This window comes from Oncorhynchus gorbuscha, unplaced genomic scaffold (genome assembly GCF_021184085.1).
Source record: "Oncorhynchus gorbuscha isolate QuinsamMale2020 ecotype Even-year unplaced genomic scaffold, OgorEven_v1.0 Un_scaffold_428, whole genome shotgun sequence".
Lineage (NCBI taxonomy): Eukaryota > Metazoa > Chordata > Actinopteri > Salmoniformes > Salmonidae > Oncorhynchus > Oncorhynchus gorbuscha.
The window spans coordinates 715,922-737,696 of record NW_025745273.1 but is presented as its reverse complement, the minus strand read 5'-3'; the positions used below and the strand labels follow the sequence as shown (position 1 = coordinate 737,696).

General features: G+C 43.0%; 2 protein-coding genes across 3 annotated transcripts; both read right to left on the bottom strand.

Annotated features, from left to right (window-relative positions):
• Window positions 1-414: 414 nt before the first annotated feature.
• LOC124018181 (zinc finger protein 2 homolog) lies at window positions 415-8,730 on the bottom strand. The gene is made up of 2 exons (XM_046333445.1): window positions 8,129-8,730; window positions 415-3,415 (listed from the first exon to the last, which is right to left on the bottom strand). Exons 1-2 carry the CDS (start codon window positions 8,499-8,501, stop codon window positions 2,226-2,228), a joined length of 1,563 nt encoding a protein of 520 aa, XP_046189401.1. The 5' UTR covers window positions 8,502-8,730; the 3' UTR covers window positions 415-2,225.
• Window positions 8,731-8,906: 176 nt separating this feature from the next.
• Window positions 8,907-20,028, bottom strand: LOC124018183 (zinc finger protein 771-like). Of its 2 annotated transcripts, XM_046333447.1 has the most exons (3): window positions 19,440-20,028; window positions 17,888-17,927; window positions 8,907-9,593 (listed from the first exon to the last, which is right to left on the bottom strand). In XM_046333447.1, exons 1-3 carry the CDS (start codon window positions 19,771-19,773, stop codon window positions 9,569-9,571), a joined length of 399 nt encoding a protein of 132 aa, XP_046189403.1. In that variant the 5' UTR covers window positions 19,774-20,028; the 3' UTR covers window positions 8,907-9,568. The 2 variants fall into 2 exon arrangements, with proteins under 2 accessions (XP_046189403.1, XP_046189402.1); XM_046333446.1 differs by lacking the exon at window positions 17,888-17,927.
• Window positions 20,029-21,775: the final 1,747 nt, after the last annotated feature.

Here is a 21,775-nt window from a genome sequence, read left to right as displayed (position 1 = left end):
ATAGACCTAGTCTGTTCATTATATACATCTGCATGATGTATTGTTACACCATGTTGGAGCAGTATAAACCTACAGTAGCTAGCTACTTATTTATATTTAGTATGACTTAATGAAACTGCCTTAAATGTGCCGTAGTAAACCTTTTTTATTTGCACTAATCAATCAACACATTCAGGTCTTTATGTGTCAATATAATCATATTATTGAATTAAATCCATTTAAAATCATCTTTGTCTGAAAATAAAATATGATCCTCAATTGCGCTACTCTTTTTTCAAATGAGTAGAGCTGTGGGAGACCACCTCAAGACCCTGGTACAGCCGGGGGTGGTGTTTTACCACTCCACCTCGCCTTCAGCAGGCTGGAAAAGTGATACTGTTTTTCATACTAAGATGGACCAAGAGTCTGTTGATTGTTCATTCAAATCAAGCTTTATTTATACAGCACTTTTCAGACAGGATACAACACAATGGGAAAAAAACAAATAAAAAAACTATGAATATACATATTTAGTACACAAACATGAGGATAAAAAATAGAAGACTGACAAATTAACAACTAATGAGGGAATGCAATTGATTAAAATATTAATTTGGATGCAATATCCAACCCCCAAATATAAGGGGTTCTGAAAGACACTCACAGTGTCCACTGAAAGTTGACTAGTAACAACAACTGGGACCTAAAAGACAAACACCATGAGACTCACTAAATCTGCCCAAGAGGCAAATAAAAGAAAAACACACAAACTTTAAGACAGGATACAAACCAAAACGGTGGCACAACTAAAGGTGTTGATTCTCCACATCTATCAAGACAACTGGAGCACTGGGCCAGACACTCTTAAATAGAACCTGGACCAGCTCAGGTGAAACAGCTTCCCACTAATGAGCTGGACAAGCCAGGACAATGTAACACATACTGACTAACAAGGTGACACCAATCAGGGCACCGAAGACACATTTCATTTGATTGCATTAAAATGAATGACTTGGTATCTCCCTTTCCTACGCTCTAACGTCTAACCTCAACATATAAAAGGAAAAACCAAAGCATGTAAAAGGGGAAGGTGTAAGACAACCAATATATCCTATATTTTTGTTGGACACGTTTGCTCACCACCAACAAAAAACAACTTCCATTTCTCATTATAATCAACTACAACGCTTCACCTTCTACAATATAAACATAGTGTCAACTGGCTGTCAACAATTGAAAACAAGAAAAAACACGTATTTCTAAATAATAATATACAATCATATAATTTTTTTATCCTTTTTCTTTCCATAGAATCCTAAAACTCACTAGCTTCTAGCCCAAACTAAACTCAGATCTAATTGTATTAGTCACATGCGCCGGATACAACACTGGAACTCTTATTTACGAGCCCCTAACCAACAGTGCAGTTTCCAAAAAAATACAGAAAAGAATAAGAGATAAAACTCCTCTCCAACACGGAAAAGCGTGTCAAAATAAATTGTGATCCATGGTAACACACTGGTTAAATGCACAATACAAATATTTTTGACTGCCAACCCTTGAGACAATCAGCAACCAAGTTGTCCTTACCACGGACATGTCTGATTTCAAGAGGAAACTCCTGCGATATCCGTAGTAACTTCCCACCTCACTGTGTAGCTTCTCTCTCTTTTCAGGGTTCACTCAATAGGCATGTTGTTGGATTGGGGTCCAGTCCCCAATGTTCATCTAGTAGATTTGGGTTGGCACATCTGAGAATTAACCCTGACATTACGAAAGCAGGGTAACAATGTCAATATAATTGTACCCAAACATTGTCATTTGGTTGCATAAATAATTATTACTAAATGTTACATGAATTGTAAATATGAAATATCAAAACCAAATGTACACCCCTTTGTTAATATGTAGTGGCAATAATTAACTTAATGGTGAGGCATGGAATAATAAAACATGCTTCTTCAGTAGTGGAATAAAGACAATTAGCACTTGAATGTTGTCAATAAATACTGGAGTGATGTAAGATTGTTAATAAAATTGATTATAAACCAATGTATTATACTGCGTCCATGTGTATAGGCTGCAAGTACTTTGAAATGAAGTTGCTTTCAAGTCATTGAAAAACAACGACCCGAAAATACATATTTTCAACTACCATCGAAAGAATATTGGACTTTGAGCATAGTCTTCTTTTCAATTACATTTTGCTCGGTGGGATATTTAATTGATATCATGAAACAATTCCTTCATGTATGTATTTTCTGATGTTTGATCAGATGTCTTTTATCAGAGAATTTCTTGTCACATTGATCACAGCTATAAAGTTTCTCCCCTGTATGTGTTCTCTGGTGTATAGTCAGATAGCTAGATGTACCAAAACTCTTCCCACATTGACCACAGCTATAAGGTTTCTCTCCTGTGTGTCTTCTCTGGTGCACTGTCAGATGTCCAGATTGACCAAAACTCTTCCCACATTGACCACAGCTATAAGGTTTCTCTCCTGTGTGTCTTCTCTGGTGCACTGTCAGATGACCAGATTGACCAAAACTCTTCCCACATTGACCACAGCTATAAGGTTTCTCTCCTGTGTGGGTTCTATGGTGTACAATTAGATGGCTAGATGTACCAAAACTCTTCCCACATTGATCACAGGTAAAAGCTTTCTCTCCTGTGTGTGTTCTCTGGTGTACAATTAAATGGCTAGATGTAGTACAACTCTTCCCACATTGATAACATATATAAGGTTTCTCTCCTGTGTGTATTCTTTGGTGCACTATCAGGCTGTCTGGTTGAGTAAAACTCTTCCCACATTGACTACAGCTATACGGTTTCTCTCCTGTGTGTACTCTCTGGTGCACTGTCAAGGCGTTTGACGCAGTAAATTTCTTCCCACATTCATCACAGCCATAAGGTTTCTCTCCTGTGTGTGTTCTCTGGTGTACAATTAGATGGCTTGATGTTGTAAAACTCTTCCCACATTGATAACAGCTGTAAGGTTTCTCTCCTGTGTGTATTCTCTGGTGCACTATCAGGCTGTCTGGTTGAGTAAATCTCTTCCCGCATTGATCACAGCCATAAGATTTCTCTCCCGTGTGTGTTCTCTGGTGTGATTTCAGGATGCGTGACTCAGTAAAACTCTTCCCACATTGATCACAGACATAAGATTTCTCTACCGTGTGTGTTCTCTGGTGTATTTTAAGGTCTACTGAAGAGGTGACTCTTTTCCCACAGTCAGAGCTGCAGTGAGATGTCTCTCCATTGTGTACACACTGGTGTATTTTAAGTTCTGATGTCGATTTGCAGTAAGATTTCTTCCCTGTGGGTCTCTGCTGGTGTTTCTTGAGGAGTCCTGATCTGGATAGACTTTTCTCTGCCTCGTCAGCATCATGTTGTTGTTGAGGATCCCCAGAAGATGCACGATAGTCACCGCTCTCTCCTATGTGAATGACAAAGTGAGATGGTTAAAGGCCCACAACAGCAGAAATCCATTGTTTATTTGAGATACAATGTGATGCCCAGAGCATACCCATGAAGTTGTACAACAATTGACATCTGTTAAATTTGACAATTAAGACAGTAAAGTTAGCAACGAGTCATATTTCGTCTTGTTTTCACATTAGTGGTGACTAGAACTAAATTACCAAAGTTGTTGAAATCCTAAGCAATTTGCCAGACAACTTTTGGTCCCAATAAAGGCCCATTTCTGTGTTTGCTAAAATTGAGCCACGAGGTCAATGTGCACACAATTTGATTGCAGAAAGTCCTCACTGCTAATGAGGATGTAGTATATCTGCCTGGGGAAAAAAATGGTGAGTGAAGATTTGAATTTTTCACTGTATTCTGAATATTACAGCCCACCATCAGTGCAAAATCAGGAGTGCTAGTGAAGGAAACTCACATTAAGCTCGTGTCTATTCACTAATTCACCACCGTGGGGAAAAACTCAGGGGTGTTCTCATAGGCTGACAGCAACAATTAGCCTCCATTTACAGGTTGCTTATGAGAGCACTTCACATTACTTCTGGATTATAATTGTAAGGCTCGCTTGAATCTACTGCTTAATATGTTTGTGTTATTGTCGCAAATCAACTGCTTTATACTTTTAAAAAACACTTCAACCAGTAAAATGCTCTTTGGCTTGCTTTTCTATCAGCCTGACAATTAGGGTTTGTACACTAGGTGTTGAACAAACAGTAACATAGTAGAGGTCGACCGATTATGATTTTTCAACGCCAATACCGATTATTGGAGGACCAGAAAAAGCCGATACCAATTAAATCAGAAGATTATATATATATATATATATATGTAATAATGACAATTATAACAATACTGAATGAACACTTATTTTAACTTAATAGAATACATCAATAAAATAAATGTAGTCTCAAATAAATAATGAAACATGTTCCATTTGTTTTAAATCATGCAAAAACAGTGTTGGAGAAGAAAGTAAAAATGCAATATGAGCCATGTAAAAATGCTAAGGTTTAAGTTCCTTGCTCAGAACATGAGAACATATGAAAGCTGGTGGTTCTTTGTAACATGACTCTTCAATATTCCCAGGTACGAAGTTTTAAGTTGAAGTTATTATAGGACTATTTCTCTCTTTACTATTTGTATTTCATATACCTTTGACTATTGGATGTTCTTATAGGCACGATAGTATTGCCAGCCTAATCTTGGGAGTTGATAGTCTTGAAGTCATAAACAGAGCTGTGCATCAAGCATTGCGAAGAGCTGCTGACAAACACAGGAAAGTGCTGTTTGAATGAATGCTTACGAGCCTGCTGCTGCCTACCACCACTCAGTCAGACTGCTCTATCAAATATCAAATCATAGACTTAATTATAATAAACACAGAAATACGAGCCTTAGGTCATATTCAATTTAATATCGCTCTTTACCGACCCAGGAAGGGGCGAGGTCAAACAGGTGTTGTACCTCGTATCCCTCCTTCAGGGAACAGTAATTATAGTCAAAGTTACGCTCCAATTATAGTCAAAGTTGGCTTTCAGTCGGTCAACTTGAGGTAACATACTATGGGGAAATAAAATCATTCCCCAGCCGACCCAAACGGACACTAAATGAAACGGCACATGGCAGACCACCCAGACCTGACTCCGCAAGATGAGTCAGTTATGTAAACGTATTCATTATCTTTTGTTTGAAACACTCCTGTCAATGGGTTGAGTAAGGACGCACGACTGAAGTAGGACTAATCTACCTGGCCTGCACACAAATGTAGGCCTATAAATGAGCCCATTTGGGGATGTCTGATAGTATTTCTGATTGTCTTAACACACCACCACTAATGAGTTGTGGAGCTTCTCAAAGCACATTTTTTTCACCTCAAAACAGCAAGTAAACAAAGTCTAATCAAAATCAATTGCAAATGAGAATAACTCCTCAAAGTATTTGAAAAATATTTCCAGCTCTCGCCCTTTCGATAACCACCCGGCATAAAAGGGAAAAACGTAATGCGCCGATCCAGTGGAAATGTCATAAAATACCTGATTACTTCTTATCCCTTTCACAAATAGCCTACAGCTGTGTCGGTGGATAACTCAAAGGCAGGGGAAACTGAGGGCCCAGAATATTTTACACAATGTTTCAAGTTCGTTATTGACAGACCATGTGATTTATAGGAAATGTATTTGCAATGTTTTTATCTGTTGGCTTTATGTAGGCTATTTTTTACATAGTTGGCAATGGCAATAAAAGTGACTTTTAGATTTGTACAATTTTCATTTAGATAGAATGTAGTTTAATCACAGACAATGATTTTGAGATACTATTCTAAATTAAATGAAACTGTTCCAGTAAAATGAACATGTGAAAATCATATCTGGCACCAGATCAGTAGAAATGGTAAGATAAATTTGCACTCCAAATGCAGGTTGCTTGTGTAGCCTATTACCAGCAACATCAGAATTTATGAAGGACAGCAGGAGGAGGTGGATCGGGAAGAGTTTGTTTCTCCTTCTGGTTAGGCTATATTGATGTAATGGCATGAAAAAAAATGCTGAATATTATACAATGACTTATCAACAGCTCTAATAATTTGACCCCCACAGGAAATCTACACCGGCAATTATAGATTATACTATATAGCCTATAAACCTGGTTAAACTATCATTATGACATAATGGATGAATTCTAGAATATACTATATAGCCTCAATCTGGTTAAACTACACTGCTCAAAAAAAATAAAGGGAACACTTAAACAACACAGTCACTCCAAGTCAATCACACTTCTGTGAAATCAAACTGTCCACTTAGGAAGCAACACTGATTGACAATAAATGTCACATGCTGTTGTGCAAATGGAATAGACAACAGGTGGAAATGATATGCAATTAGCAAGACACCCCCAATAAAGGAGTGGTTCTGCAGGTGGTGACCACAGACCACTTCTCAGTTCCTATGCTTCCTGGCTGATGTTTTGGTCACTCTTGAATGCAGGCGGTGCTTTTACTCTAGCGGTAGCATGAAACGGAGTCTATACAACCCACACAAGTGGCTCAGGTGGTGCAGCTCATCCAGGATGGCACATCAATGCGAGCTGTGGCAAGAAGGTTTGCTGTGTCCGTCAGCGTAATGTCCAGAGCATGGAGGCACTACCAGGAGACAGGCCAGTACATCAGGAGACGTGGATGAGGCCATAGGAGGGCAACAACCCAGCAGCAGGACTGCTACCTCCGCCTTTGTGCAAGGAGCAGGAGGAGCACTGCCAGAGCCCTGCAAAATTACCTCCAGCAGGCCACAAATGTACATATGTCTGCTCAAACGGTCAGAAACAGACTCCATGAGGGTGGTATGAGGGCCCGATGTCCACAGGTGGGGGTTGTGAGAACACCAAGATTGCCAGAGAACACCAAGATTGGCAAATTCGCCACTGGCGCCCTGTGCTCTTCACATATGAAAGCAGGTTCACACTGAGCACATGTGACAGACATGACAGTCTGGAGACACGGAGAACATTCTGCTGCCTGCAACATCCTCCAGCATGACCGGTTTGGCGGTGGGTCAGTCATGGTGGGGTGGCATTTCTTTGGGGGGCCGCACAGCCCTCCATGTGCTCGCCAGAGGTAGCCTGACTGACAGAGGTAGCTAGACCTCATGTGGCTGGAGTGTGTCAGTAGTTCCTGCAAGAGGAAGGCATTGATGCTATGGACTGGCCCGCTCGTTCCCCAGACCTGAATCCAATTGAGCACATCTGGGACATCATGTCTCGCTCCATCCACCAACACCACAGACTGTCCAGAAGTTGGCGGATGCTTTAGTCCAGGTCTGGGAGGAGATACCTCAGGAGACCATCCACCACCTCATCAGGACCATGCCCAGGTGTTGTAGGGAAGTCATACAGGCACGTGGAGGCCACACACACTACTGAGCCTCATTTTGACATGTTTTAAGGACATTACATCAAAGTTGGATCAGCCTGTAGTGTGGTTTTCCACTTTAATTTGAGTGTAACTCCAAATCCATGGCCAGTCCTTGTATTCACAGTGTAGTGAATTCAGGGAGTAGCCCTGAGCTTAACTCAAACCTGGGTCCAGTGACTGTCAAGCCAACACCTTTTAACTGTTACGCCAAGATGTCTAAACTTCTGGACGAGGTCGCTAGGTTTTGGGTTACGGTTGATACAATAGCTTTCTCTATGAATTTGAGAGTGGTTACATTTCTCCAGCCCCATCCCTCAGCTGTTTACCAAACCAAGTCTCAAGGCAGCCATTTTGTTGCGGTTTAAAAAAACACATCAATCAATCAACCAATCTGCAGTTCAAACACTGTTTTGGTAATAAGATGATGGGGTTGGAGAAATAAATGTAACTATTTTCAAATTCCTAGACAGACCTATGGATGCAAGGACTGAACATCCATGATATCATTATAGTTTTAACCATGTTAAGGCTACATAGTGTTGGTTTACATTGGTTCTAAACATTGGAATAAAAAAAGCTTATTCTGGGTTCTGATGGGGTACAACAGTTAAACTAAGCTCATGAGCCATGTGTTATATTCTTCAATAATCAATGTCTAGAAATAAATAATAAAACATTTAAACATTGATGTAGCACACATCACCACACATCAGTTCAACAACTGCAGAGTTTGTGCTTGTGTTTTAAGACAGTACTTACTTGTGTTAATCAGGGCCCGTTCATCGTAAGAACCATTGAATGGCTTAATATGCGTTTGGGAAACCGGGCTCAGATATCCAGTTTCCTCTTCCTCCTCCTTTTTCGATGTGACAGTCATCTCCCCTTCATTCTTCACTCCAAAAACGGAATGCTCCTCTTCTTTTACTGTAACATCCTCATCTTTCACTCTGAACGCGTCTTCCTCTTCTTTCACTGAAACATCTTCCTCTTCTTTCACTGTAACAGCCTCACCCTCTACTTGTTTTTGTATTGTAACATCCACCTCTTCCTCCTCCTCTTTGACAAGAGCTTCTTTCTCCGTCCAGCAGACCGCCTCTTCTTTATCAGGAGGAGAGTAGCTTAGTGAACTCATGGTCGGGGATGTTAGCTAGCTAGCATTAGCGACTAGCTTAGTTCTAAGCTAACTTAGCAAACCAGCTAGCTGACAAACAACGTACATATATAATTAAATGGGCCAACAAGTACATACGACAGAAGTGTGTTTAATACACAGCGACTAATATACACCAAAACAGTGTAAAGAACGTGAATGTCGTAGCTATGTTTGCTAGAAAGCTACCGAGGTGTTGTTGTTGAAGGAGCGTCCCGTCTACTAGATTATACGTCACACTGGCAGCGTCGCCTGAACCTAAAAGACGCACATCGCCATCTGCTGACTGGAGTGAGCAATGCAGTTGAGGAACCAAACGTTTTATTTTTCATTTATTTCATGAAAGTGTAATATTATATTAAGTCGTTCAAAGAGAAGCATGTGTTGATTGATTCGTTTTTAATGAGTGAGAAAATAAAAAACAAACTTTACACCCACTACACATTTGCATTGAACCATACTTCTGACATGGATCATTTTGATCCCAGAGGCATATTTTTTTATTTTATTTTACCTTTATTTTAATAGGCAAGTCAGTTAAGAACAAATTCCTATTTTCAATGATGGCCTAGGAACAGTGGGTTAACTGCCTGTTCAGGGGCAATAAATCTAAATCATGGTTTAGTATTTCTGGATCAAAATGGACTTTTAACAAATTCAAATCCTTTGGAGTCATCTGGCCACTCTACGACAAAGGCCTGATTGGTGGAGTGCTGCAGAGATGGTTGTCCTTCTGGAAAGTTCTCCCATCCATTCCTGAACATTTTTTACTTTTTTAAATTTAATTTAATTTTTATTTTTATTTTTACACTGGGAGCAGAAAATGCTTTTCTCCTCTGTGTATTCTCTCATGCATTTTCAGGTTAGTTAACATGGTAGAACTCTTATCACACTGGGAACATTGGATAGGCTTTTCTCCTGTGTGTGTCCTCTCATGCAGTTTTAGGTTCCTTAACCAGCAAAAACTATTTTCACAGTGGGGGCAGTGCTGTTGCCTCGCTGGTTTGGTCGTCTCTGGGTCTGGTTCCCCTGAAGGACTCTTCCTGCTGTCAGAGTGAGAGTCTGGTTTCTCTCCTGCCAAAGACAAACAGAGTATCTCGTTAAACAGAGACCTGAATGAAACCTCCACATGATAAAACTGTCTTCCTATGGAGGTTTAATCTAGACTAGATCCCTCAATAAAAGAGCAGAACTGGTCATCACAGAGTGGCTGTAGTGTTTTGTAGACTGGGTAAATCCATTTGAATTCAATACATTTTTGACAGCATCCCTTTTGATTTAAAAAAAGCTTTCCTTACATGTTTGACTATGGAAGAAGTGGTAAGAAAGTGACTTTTTGTAACTGAATGTAAAAATATTCATGAGATATACAGTACCAGTCAAAGGTTGACACACCTACTCATTCCAAGGGTTCTCTTTCCATTTACTATTTTTTACATTGTAGAATAATAGTGAAGACATGAAAACCATGAAACCACACATATGGAATCATGTAACCCAAAAAGTGGTAAACAAATCTAAATATATTTTAGATTCGTCAAAGTACCCACCCTTTGCCTTGATGACAGCTTTGCACACTCTTGGCATTCTCTCAACCAACTTCACCTGGAATGCTTTTCCAACAGTCTTGAAAGAGTTCCCATATATGCTGAGCACTTGTTGGCTGCTTATTTCATCACTCTGGGGTCCAACTCATCCCAAACCATCTCAATTGGGTTGAGGTCGGGTGATTGTGGTAGGCCACGTCTTCTGATGCAGCACTCCATCACTCTCCTTTTTGGTCAAATAGCCCTTACACAGCCTGTGTTGGGACATTGTCCTGCTGAGAAACAAATGATAGTCCCACTAAGCGCAAACCAGATGGGGTGGTGTATCGCTTCAGAATGCTGTGGTAGCCAGACAGGTGTGTGCCTTTCCAAATCATGTCCAATCAATTGAATTTACCACAGGTGGACTCCAATCAAGTTGTAGAAACATCTCAACGATGATCAATGGAAACAGTATACACCTGAGCTCAATTTCGAGTCTCATAGTAAAAAGGTTTGAATACTTATGTACATAATCATATTAAATAATTAAATAATAAATAATAAAGTTTTTTCTTATAATAAATGTAGCATTTTTTCTAAAAACCTATTTCGCTTTTTATTATGAGGTATTGTGTATATATATATATATATTACCCTTACTTAACTAGGCAAGTCAGTTAAGAACAAATTCTCATTTTCAATGACGGCCTCGGAACAGTGGGTTAATTAACTGCCTGTTCAGGGGCAGAACGACAGATTTGTACCTTGTCAGCTCGGGGATTTCAACTTGCAACCTTCCGGTTACTAGTCCAACGCTCTAACCACTAGGCAACCCTGATGGATGTTGCAGGCAGAAGATCGTTCTCCACGGCGTCTCCAGACTGTCATGTCTGTCACATGTGCTCAGTGTGAACCTGCTTTCATCTGTGAAGAGCACTGGGCGCCAGTGGCGAATTTGCCAATCTTGGTGTCCTCTGGCAAATGGAAAACGTCCTGCACGGTTTTGGGCTGAAAGCACAACCCCCACCTGTGGACGTCGGGCCCTCATACCACCCCCATGAAGTCTGTTTCTGACCGTTTGAACAGAAACATGCACATTTGTGGCCTGCCGGAGGTCCTTTTGCAGGGCTCTGGCAGTGCTCCTCTTGCTCCTCCTTGCTCAAAGGCGGAGGTACCGGTCCTGCTGCTGGGTTGTTGCCCTCCTACGGCCTCCTCCACGTCTCCCTATGTACTGGCCTGTCTCCTGGTAGCGCCTCCATGCTCTGGACACTACGCTGACAGACACAGCAAACCTTCTTGCCACAGCTGTCATGCAGGTGAAAGAGGACCCAAAAGCGACTTGGCGAAAACAGAGTCTTTAATCCAGTAAAGTAAATACAAACAAAAAACACAACTTTCACTCGAAATGACGAGGACAAACTGGAGACTCGATCTTGAACAGCAGGTGAACAGCAGGTTGCCTCGGGAAGGCACTTGAACCAGACAGACTCAGACACCTGCTCACCACGCAGCATCTGAGGAAAACACGACACGACAGGGCGATACACAAACACAGCACGGTGAATTCTAGACAAGGAACCGACAGGACAGGAACGGAACACAAAGGAAGAAATAGGGACTCTAATCAGGGGAAAGGATCGGGAACAGGTGTGGGAAGACTAAATGATTGATTAGGGGAATAGGAACAGCTGGGAGCAGGAACGGAACGATAGAGAGAAGAGAGAGCGAGAGAGTGAGAGAGGGAGGGGGAGAGAGAGGGATAGAAAGAGGGAAAGAACCTAATAAGACCAGCAGAGGGAAACGAATAGAATGGGAAGCACAGGGACAAGACAAGATAATAAATGACAAAACATGACAGTACCCCCCACTCACCGAGCGCCTCCTGGCGCACTCGAGGAGGAATCCTGGCGGCAACGGAGGAAATCATCAATGAGTGAACGGTCCAGCACGTCCCGAGACGGAACCCAACTCCTCTCCTCAGGACCGTAACCCTCCCAATCCACTAAGTATTGGTGACCCCGTCCCCGAGAACGCATGTCCATGATCTTATGTACCTTGTAAATAGGTGCGCTCTCGACAAGGACGGGAGGGGGGGAGGGAAGACGAACGGGGGTGCGAAGAAAGGGCTTGACACAGGAGACATGGAAGACAGGATGGACGCGACGAAGATGTCGCGGAAGAAGCAGTCGCACAGCGACAGGATTGACGACCTGGGAGACACGGAACGGACCAATGAACCGCGGAGTCAACTTACGAGAAGCTGTCGTAAGAGGAAGGTTGCGAGTGGAAAGCCACACTCTCTGGCCGCAACATTTACATTACATTTAAGTCATTTAGCAGACGCTCTTATCCAGAGCGACTTACAAATTGGTAACAATACCTTGGACTCTTAATCCTGCGTTTATTGGCGGCTCTCACAGTCTGTGCCCTGTAACGGCAAAGTGCAGACCTCACCCTCCTCCAGGTGCGCTCACAACGTTGGACAAACGCTTGAGCGGAGGGAACGCTGGACTCGGCAAGCTGGGATGAGAACAGAGGAGGCTGGTAACCCAGACTACTCTGAAACGGAGATAACCCGGTAGCAGACGAAGGAAGCGAATTGTGAGCGTATTCTGCCCAGGGGAGCTGTTCTGCCCAAGACGCAGGGTTTCTGAAAGAAAGGCTGCGTAGTATGCGACCAATCGTCTGATTGGCCCTCTCTGCTTGACCGTTAGACTGGGGATGAAACCCGGAAGAGAGACTGACGGACGCACCAATCAAACGACAGAACTCCCTCCAAAACTGTGACGTGAATTGCGGGCCTCTGTCTGAAACGGCGTCTAACGGGAGGCCATGAATTCTGAATACATTCTCGATAATGATTTGTGCCGTCTCCTTAGCGGAAGGAAGTTTAGCGAGGGGAATGAAATGTGCCGCCTTAGAGAACCTATCGACAACCGTAAGAATCACAGTCTTCCCCGCAGACAAAGGCAGACCGGTAATGAAGTCTAGGGCGATGTGAGACCATGGTCGAGAAGGAATGGGGAGCGGTCTGAGACGACCGGCAGGAGGAGAGTTACCCGACTTAGTCTGCGCGCAGTCCGAACAAGCAGCCACGAAACGGCGCGTGTCACGCTCCTGAGTCGGCCACCAAAAGCGCTGGCGAATAGACGCAAGAGTGCCTCGAACACCGGGATGACCAGCTAACTTGGCAGAGTGAGCCCACTGAAGAACAGCCAGACGAGTGGAAACAGGAACGAAAAGGAGGTTACTAGGACAAGCGCGCGGCGACGCAGTGTGCGTGAGTGCTTGCTTAACCTGTCTTTCAATTCCCCAGACTGTTAACCCGACAACACGCCCATAAGGAAGAATCCCCTCGGGATCAGTAGAAGCCACAGAAGAACTAAACAGACGGGATAAGGCATCAGGCTTGGTGTTCTTGCTACCCGGACGGTAAGAAATCACAAACTCGAAACGAGCGAAAAACAACGCCCAACGAGCTTGACGGGCATTAAGTCGTTTGGCAGAACGGATGTACTCAAGGTTCTTATGGTCTGTCCAAACGACAAAAGGAACGGTCGCCCCTCCAACCACTGTCGCCATTCGCCTAGGGCTAAGCGGATGGCGAGCAGTTCACGGTTACCCACATCATAGTTGCGCTCAGATGGCGACAGGCGATGAGAAAAATAAGCGCAAGGATGAACCTTATCGTCAGACTGGAAGCGCTGGGATAGAATGGCTCCCACGCCTACCTCTGAAGCGTCAACCTCGACAATGAATTGTCTAGTGACGTCAGGAGTAACGAGGATAGGAGCGGACGTAAAACGTTCTTTTAGAAGATCAAAAGCTCCCTGGGCGGAACCGGACCACTTAAAACACGTCTTGACAGAAGTAAGAGCTGTGAGAGGGGCAGCAACTTGACCGAAATTACGAATGAAACGCCGATAGAAATTAGCGAAACCTAAAAAGCGCTGCAACTCGACACGTGACCTTGGAACGGGCCAATCACTGACAGCTTGGACCTTAGCGGAATCCATCTGAATGCCTTCAGCGGAAATAACGGAACCGAGAAAAGTAACGGAGGAGACATGAAAAGAGCACTTCTCAGACTTTACGTAGAGACAATTCTCTAAAAGGCGCTGTAGAACACGTCGAACGTGCTGAACATGAATCTCGAGTGACGGAGAAAAAATCAGGATATCGTCAAGATAGACAAAAACAAAGATGTTCAGCATGTCTCTCAGAACATCATTAACTAATGCCTGAAAAACAGCTGGCGCATTGGCGAGACCAAACGGCAGAACCCGGTACTCAAAATGCCCTAACGGAGTGTTAAACGCCGTTTTCCACTCGTCCCCCTCTCTGATGCGCACGAGATGGTAAGCGTTACGAAGGTCCAACTTAGTAAAGCACCTGGCTCCCTGCAGAATCTCGAAGGCTGATGACATAAGGGGAAGCGGATAACGATTCTTAACCGTTATGTCATTCAGCCCTCGATAATCCACGCAGGGGCGCAGAGTACCGTCCTTCTTCTTAACAAAAAGAACCCCGCCCCGGCCGGAGAGGAAGAAGGCACTATGGTACCGGCGTCAAGAGACACAGACAAATAATCCTCGAGAGCCTTACGTTCGGGAGCCGACAGAGAGTATAGTCTACCCCGAGGAGGAGTGGTCCCCGGAAGGAGATCAATACTACAATCATACGACCGGTGAGGAGGAAGGGAGTTGGCTCGGGACCGACTGAAGACCGTGCGCAGATCATGATATTCCTCCGGCACTCCTGTCAAATCGCCAGGTTCCTCCTGAGAAGTAGGGACAGAAGAAATGGGAGGGATGGCAGACATTAAACACTTCACATGACAAGAAACGTTCCAGGATAGGATAGAATTACTAGACCAATTAATAGAAGGATTATGACATACTAGCCAGGGATGACCCAAAACAACAGGTGTAAACGGTGAACGAAAAATCAAAAAAGAAATAGTCTCACTGTGGTTACCAGATACTGTGAGGGTTAAAGGTAGTGTCTCAAATCTGATACTGGGAAGATGACTACCATCTAAGGCGAACATGGGCGTAGGCTTCTCTAACTCTCTGAAAGGAATGTCATGTTTCCGAACCCATGCTTCGTCCATGAAACAACCCTCAGCCCCAGAGTCTATCAAGGCACTACATGTAGCACCCGAACCGGTCCAGCGTAGATGGACCGACAAAGTAGTACAGGATTTTGATGGAGAGACTTGAGTAGTTGCGCTCACCTGTAGCCCTCCGCTTACAGATGAGCTCTGGCTTTTACTGGACATGAATTAACAAAATGTCCAGCAACTCCGCAATAGAGGCACAGGCGGTTGGTGATCCTCCGTTCCCTCTCCTTAGTCGAGATGCGAATCCCTCCCAGCTGCATGGGCTCAGACTCTGAGCCAGAGGAGGGAGATGGTTGCGATGCGGAGCAGGGAAACACCGTTGATGCGAGCTCTCTTCCACGAGCCCGGTGACGAAGATCTACCCGTCGTTCTATGCGGATGGCGAGAGCAATCAAAGAGTCCACATCTGAAGGAACCTCCCGGGAGAGAATCTCATCCTTAACCACTGCGTGGAGTCCCTCCAGAAAACGAGCGAGCAGCACCGGCTCGTTCCACTCACTAGAGGCAGCAAGAGTGCGAAACTCAATAGAATAATCCGTTATGGACCGTTCACCTTGGCATAAGGAAGCCAGGGCCCTAGAAGCCTCCCTACCAAAAACTGAACGGTCAAAAACCCGAATCATCTCCTCTTTAAAGTTCTGGAACTTGTTAGAGCAATCAGCCCTTGCCTCCCAGATAGCTGTGCCCCATTCTCGAGCCCGGCCAGTAAGGAGTGAAATGACGTAAGCAACCCGAGCTCTCTCTCTAGAGTATGTGTTGGGTTGGAGAGAGAACACAATCTCACACTGCGTGAGAAAGGAGCGGCACTCAGTGGGCTGCCCGGAGTAGCAAGGTGGGTTATTAACCCTAGGTTCTGGAGGCTCGGCAGGCCAGGAAGTAACAGGTGGCACGAGACGTAGACTCTGGAACTGTCCAGAGAGGTCGGAAACCTGAGCGGCCAGGTTCTCCACGGCATGGCGAGCAGCAGACAATTCCTGCTCGTGTCTGCCGAGCATGGCTCCTTGGATCTCGACGGCAGTGTAACGAGCGTCTGAAGTCGCTGGGTCCATTCCTTGGTCGGTTCCTTCTGTCATGCAGGTGAAAGAGGACCCAAAAGCGACTTGGCGAAAACAGAGTCTTTAATCCAGTAAAGTAAATACAAACAAAAAACACAACTTTCACTCGAAATGACGAGGACAAACTGGAGACTCGATCTTGAACAGCAGGTGAACAGCAGGTTGCCTCGGGAAGGCACTTGAACCAGACAGACTCAGACACCTGCTCACCACGCAGCATCTGAGGAAAACACGACACGACAGGGCGATACACAAACACAGCACGGTGAATTCTAGACAAGGAACCGACAGGACAGGAACGGAACACAAAGGAAGAAATAGGGACTCTAATCAGGGGAAAGGATCGGGAACAGGTGTGGGAAGACTAAATGATTGATTAGGGGAATAGGAACAGCTGGGAGCAGGAACGGAACGATAGAGAGAAGAGAGAGCGAGAGAGTGAGAGAGGGAGGGGGAGAGAGAGGGATAGAAAGAGGGAAAGAACCTAATAAGACCAGCAGAGGGAAACGAATAGAATGGGAAGCACAGGGACAAGACAAGATAATAAATGACAAAACATGACAACAGCTCGCATTGATGAGCCATCCTGGATGAGCTGCACTACCTGAGCCACTTGTGTGGGTTGTAGACTCCGTCTCATGCTACCACTAGAGTGAAAGCACCGCCAGCATTCAAAAGTGACCAAAACATCAGCCAGGAAGCATAGGAACTGAGAAGCGGTCTGCAGAACCACTCCTTTATTGGGGGTGTCTTGCTAATTGCTAATAATTTCAACCTGTTGTCTATTCCATTTGCACAACAGCATGTGAAATTTCTTGTCAATCAGTGTTGCTTCCTAAGTGGACAGTTTGATTTCACAGAAGTGTGATTGACTTGGAGTGACTGTATTGTTTAAGTGTTGCCTTTATTGTATTGAGCAGTGTGTGTGTATATATATATATATATATATATATATATATATATATATATATGTTATTATATCTCTCAGATACAGGACAGACACCTCAGAACAAATTTCCTTTAAATATTTTTTGGGCAACAATGTTACTATGGTTATTGTCGTTCCATGTTGTGAATGTTGTCCAATGTGTTACTATGGTTATTGTTGTTCCATGTTGTGAATGTTGTCCAATGTGTTACTATGGTTATTGTAGTTCCATGTTGTGAATGTTGTCCAATGTGTTACTATGGTTATTGTTGTTCCATGTTGTGAATGTTGTCCAATGTGTTACTATGGTTATTGTTTTTCCATGTTGTGAATGTTATCCAATGTGTTACTATGGTTACTGTTGTTCCACATTGTGAATGTTATCCAATGTGTTACAGCAGTGTCACGTTCTGACCTTTATTTCCTGTGTTTTGTATTTAGTTAGTATGGTCAGGGCGTGAGTTGGGTGGGCAGTCTATGTTTGTTTTTCTAGGTTTTGGGAATTTCTATGTTTCGGCCTAGTATGGTTCTCAATCAGAGGCAGGTGTCATTAGTTGTCTCTGATTGAGAATCATACTTAGGTAGCCTGGGTTTCACTGTGTGTTTGTGGATGATTGTTCCTATCTCTGTGATTGCACCAGATAGGACTGTTTTGAGTTTTCACATTTATTGTTTTTTTGTAGTCAGTGTTTCATGTGTACCTTAACGTATTAAAAAGAACCATGGACACTTACCACGCCGCGTATTGGTCCTCTGATCCGTTTTGCCTCTCCTCTTCGGAAGAAGAGGAGGAAATTCATTACAAGCAGTATATGGACAAATACTTTTTTGACAAAATAATTTGTAAATATTTTTTGTTGATACTTCAAGGTGTCTTACAAATCAAAATTAAATTTCAAAATTACACTTGATATAACCTAACCTTAAAATATTTCTCATTCCGTTTCTCACTCCGTCATTGGAGTGAGGCATAGCCAACTGGTGAAAGGGGTCTCATTCATATTGGGAAAATTATTTGGCAATCCTTTCTTTGGGGTAATTATATAATTTGGGCAAATTTATTTCAATTTATTTACCTGTTGGACCCACCACTATGGTCATTTCTATCCTGTTCTATTGGACCCACCACTATGTCATTTCTCTCCTGTTCTATTAGACCCACCACTATGCCATTTCTCTCCTGTTCTATTGGACCCACCACTATGTCATTTCTCTCCTGTTCTATTAGACCCACCACTATGCCATTTCTCTCCTGTTCTATTAGACCCACCACTATGTCATTTCTCTCCTGTTCTATTAGACCCACCACTATGTCATTTCTCTCCTGTTCTATTAGACCCACCACTATGTCATTTCTCTCCTGTTCTATTAGACCCACCACTATGTCATTTCTCTCCTGTTCTATTAGACCCACCACTATGTAATTTCTCTCCTGTTCTATTAGACCCACCACTATGCCATTTCTCTCCTGTTCTATTAGACCCACCACTATGCCATTTCTCTACTGTTCTATTGGTTTTCATATCAACATTATTTAGTTGTCCAGAAGCCAAAAGGCACAATCCTAGTTGTTGCAGCTTTAGACTCCCCCTCTTCCTAAATTTATAAGAGAGATTTTAATCTCTGTCAGATATTAACCTCTACCAGGTGGATTGTATAGAACGGTGTGTTCATCTCTGTCACCTCTGTCACCTCTATCAGGTGGACTTGTAAGAATGGTGTGTTCTAATAAAACACTATAGGAGTTGTCTGCAGATGCATATTCATGCCATGAGGCTAGTAGCTTAGCATTTCTCTCCATTGAATACAGGCGGTTGACATCAACAACCCTCATAGAATATAAACAATAGATTAGAATAATAAGATGAATCCACCAATCCAAAGAAATGGTAGGCGGGAGCTAAAGGACCCGCAGTGCCGCTTTGTGGACAACGACTCCCCGTGTTCGGGTGGAGAGACGTCTTGTCAGTATATCCATAATCGTTGGTGTAGCCAACCCAACTCTTGCATGGCACTATTGGGGGGACACGGTGTGTCGTAAATCAGCACTACACGAAAATCACTACATGTCGTGCCCCCAGTCTGCGGTCAGCAGATAGACCCTTCTCAAATATATATGTTAAGTCACTTTTTGGAAACAGAACGGAGAAAACAAGGGGTAGCTTTCTCTCTACATCGTCTGATTCTAGACATATCAGTCATCATCCTAGGGCCCTTCGTTGAAGAGGTATTGACGAGCCAACTCCGAATATCCAACGTTAAAAACACATTTAAGGCGGTACTTACTGGTGTTACTCAGATCTCCTATCTCTACCACTTCAGCTTTCAATGTGACAGTAATCTCTCCTTCCTTCTTCACTCCGAAAACGGCATACTCTTCCTCCTCTTCTTTCAGAGTAACATCCTCCTCTTCTTTCACAGTAACATCCTCCTCCCCCTTCACTCTGAACACGTCTTTCTCTTCTTCCTTCACTGTAACAGCCTCACCCTCTACTTGTTTTACTGTGACATCCTCCTCTTCCTTCTCCTCTTTCAAGACAATGTTCAGCCCCAAAGCTTCTTTCTCCATACAGCAGACCTCCTCTTCTTTAACAGGAGGGGAGTAGTTTAGGGAGCTCATGTTCGGGGATGTTAGCTAGCTACCATTAGCGACAAGGCTAGTGCTAACTTAACCAGCCAGCTACTATAGCTGACTAATACAAAATAATGAAATATTAAATTAAATAGGTTAACAAGTAGATACGACAGAAGTGTGTCTAAAACACAGTAGCTAATATACATCGAAAGCGTATAAATAGCTTGAATATTTCGGCTATGTTGGCTAACAAGCTACAGAGGTGGTTAACGAGCTGTTTCTGAAGAACCGTCCACTAGATTATACGTCACGCTGGCAGCATCGCCTGAAAGACTCACAACGCCGTAAGTGTACATATGATGAAAATTACAGGCCTCTCTCATATTTGTAAGTGGGAGAACTTGCACAATTGGTGGCTGACTAAATACTTTTCTGCCCCACTGTATAAAATGAACAGACTAGGTCTATACTGCTCCAACATTGGTGTAACAATACATCATGTAGATGTATATAATGAACAGACTATGTCTATAATGCTCCTTCATGGTGTAACAATACATCATGTAGATGTATACTACCGTTCAAACGTTTGGGGTCACTTAGAAATGTTTATGAAAGAAAAACGTTTTTTTTTTCCCACATTGCAACAGTGTGCTGGCTTTCTTGTTTTTTAACAAATATGTGTTCGAGAGCAACAAATCCATGTTGCATTGTGGGAAAATGTTTAATGGCTGACTGATTTATAAATAATAAGGCAGTCGCCTGCACTGTTGAACCAATACCAAACGAATCAAATCAAATCAAATTGTATTTGTCACATTCGCTGAATACAACAGGTGTAGATCTTATCTTGAAATGCTTACTTACAAGCCCTTAACCAACCATGCAGTTCAAGAAATAGAAAATATTTACTCATTAAATGAGGGGTACCGGTACCGAGTCAATGTGAGGGGGTACAGGTTAGTAATGAGGCTATATACAGGGGGTACCGGTACCGAGTCAATGTGTGGGGGTTCAGGTTAGTAATGAGGCTATATACAGGAGGTACCAGTACAGAGTCAATGTGTGGGGGTTCAGGTTAGTAATGAGGCAGGGGGTACCGGTACCGAGTCAATGTGCATACAAACTTGGTAGCACAGAGTAGATCTTCCATATGACGTTGAGACATAGTGCATTGTAGGTAGTTTAGAAGATATCCAGAAATAAGTTAAGAAATATGTAATAATTCAAAAACATAACTGTTTGTACCTGTAGGTAACCAGATCGTGACTACAACTAAGTTACTAAGTCTTTAACAACACTGTGATGTTACACTGGTGAGTAAAAACTCATGCTTCCTACCCTTTAACTTGTTGTCTGAAGATAAAATATACATTTTACTCAACTGCGTTACCCACTCCAGTCAGCAGATGGGACTTTAAGGCAATGCTGCTAGTGGTATAATCTTGTGGACTGAACGCTTCTTTCAACCGAAGCAACAGTTAGTCAGCCACCTACAAAATAGCTGAACCAATAAAGCTCTTTAGACGCTTTAGTGTTTATTAGCCACTGTGTTTTAAAACAACTTCTGTCGTCTAGTTAGTTATACAATTTTCTTTCATATCTATGGTGTTGTTGTTATTATTCAGCTAGCCGGCTGGTTAAGTTAGCATTAGCCTAGCTAGCTAACATCTCCGACCATGCGGTCACGAAGCTACTCTTCTGCTAAAGAAGAAGAGGAGGATGTCGCAGTGAAACAAGAAGTAGAGGGTGAGGCTGTTACCGTGAAAGAAGAAGAGAAAGAAGAAAGATGTTACAGTTAAATAATAAAAAGACGCTTTCAGAGTGAAAGAAGAGGAGGATGTTACTGTAAAAGAAGAGGAGGATTTTACTGTAAAAGGAGAGGAGGATTCCGTTTTTGGAGTGAAAGAGGAGGAGTGGGAGATGACTGTTACATCGAAAAAAAGGAAGAGGAGGAAACTGGATATCTGGGCCCGGTTTCCCAAACGCATCTTAAGGCATCCAATGGTTCTAATGATGAACTAAGCCATAAGGTGGTTTTGCGAAA

Coding starts and splice junctions, on each gene's coding strand:
- LOC124018181 (XM_046333445.1), bottom strand. CDS start 8,501: ATGAGTTCACTAAGCTACTCTCCTCCTGATAAAGAAGAGGCGGTCTGC. Junction 3,416..8,128: donor ACGGGCCCTGATTAACACAA/GTAAGTACTGTC, acceptor TCATTCACATAG/GAGAGAGCGGTGACTATCGT.
- LOC124018183 (XM_046333446.1), bottom strand. CDS start 19,773: ATGAGCTCCCTAAACTACTCCCCTCCTGTTAAAGAAGAGGAGGTCTGC. Junction 9,594..19,439: donor AGGAGATCTGAGTAACACCA/GTAAGTACCGCC, acceptor TGTCTTTGGCAG/GAGAGAAACCAGACTCTCAC.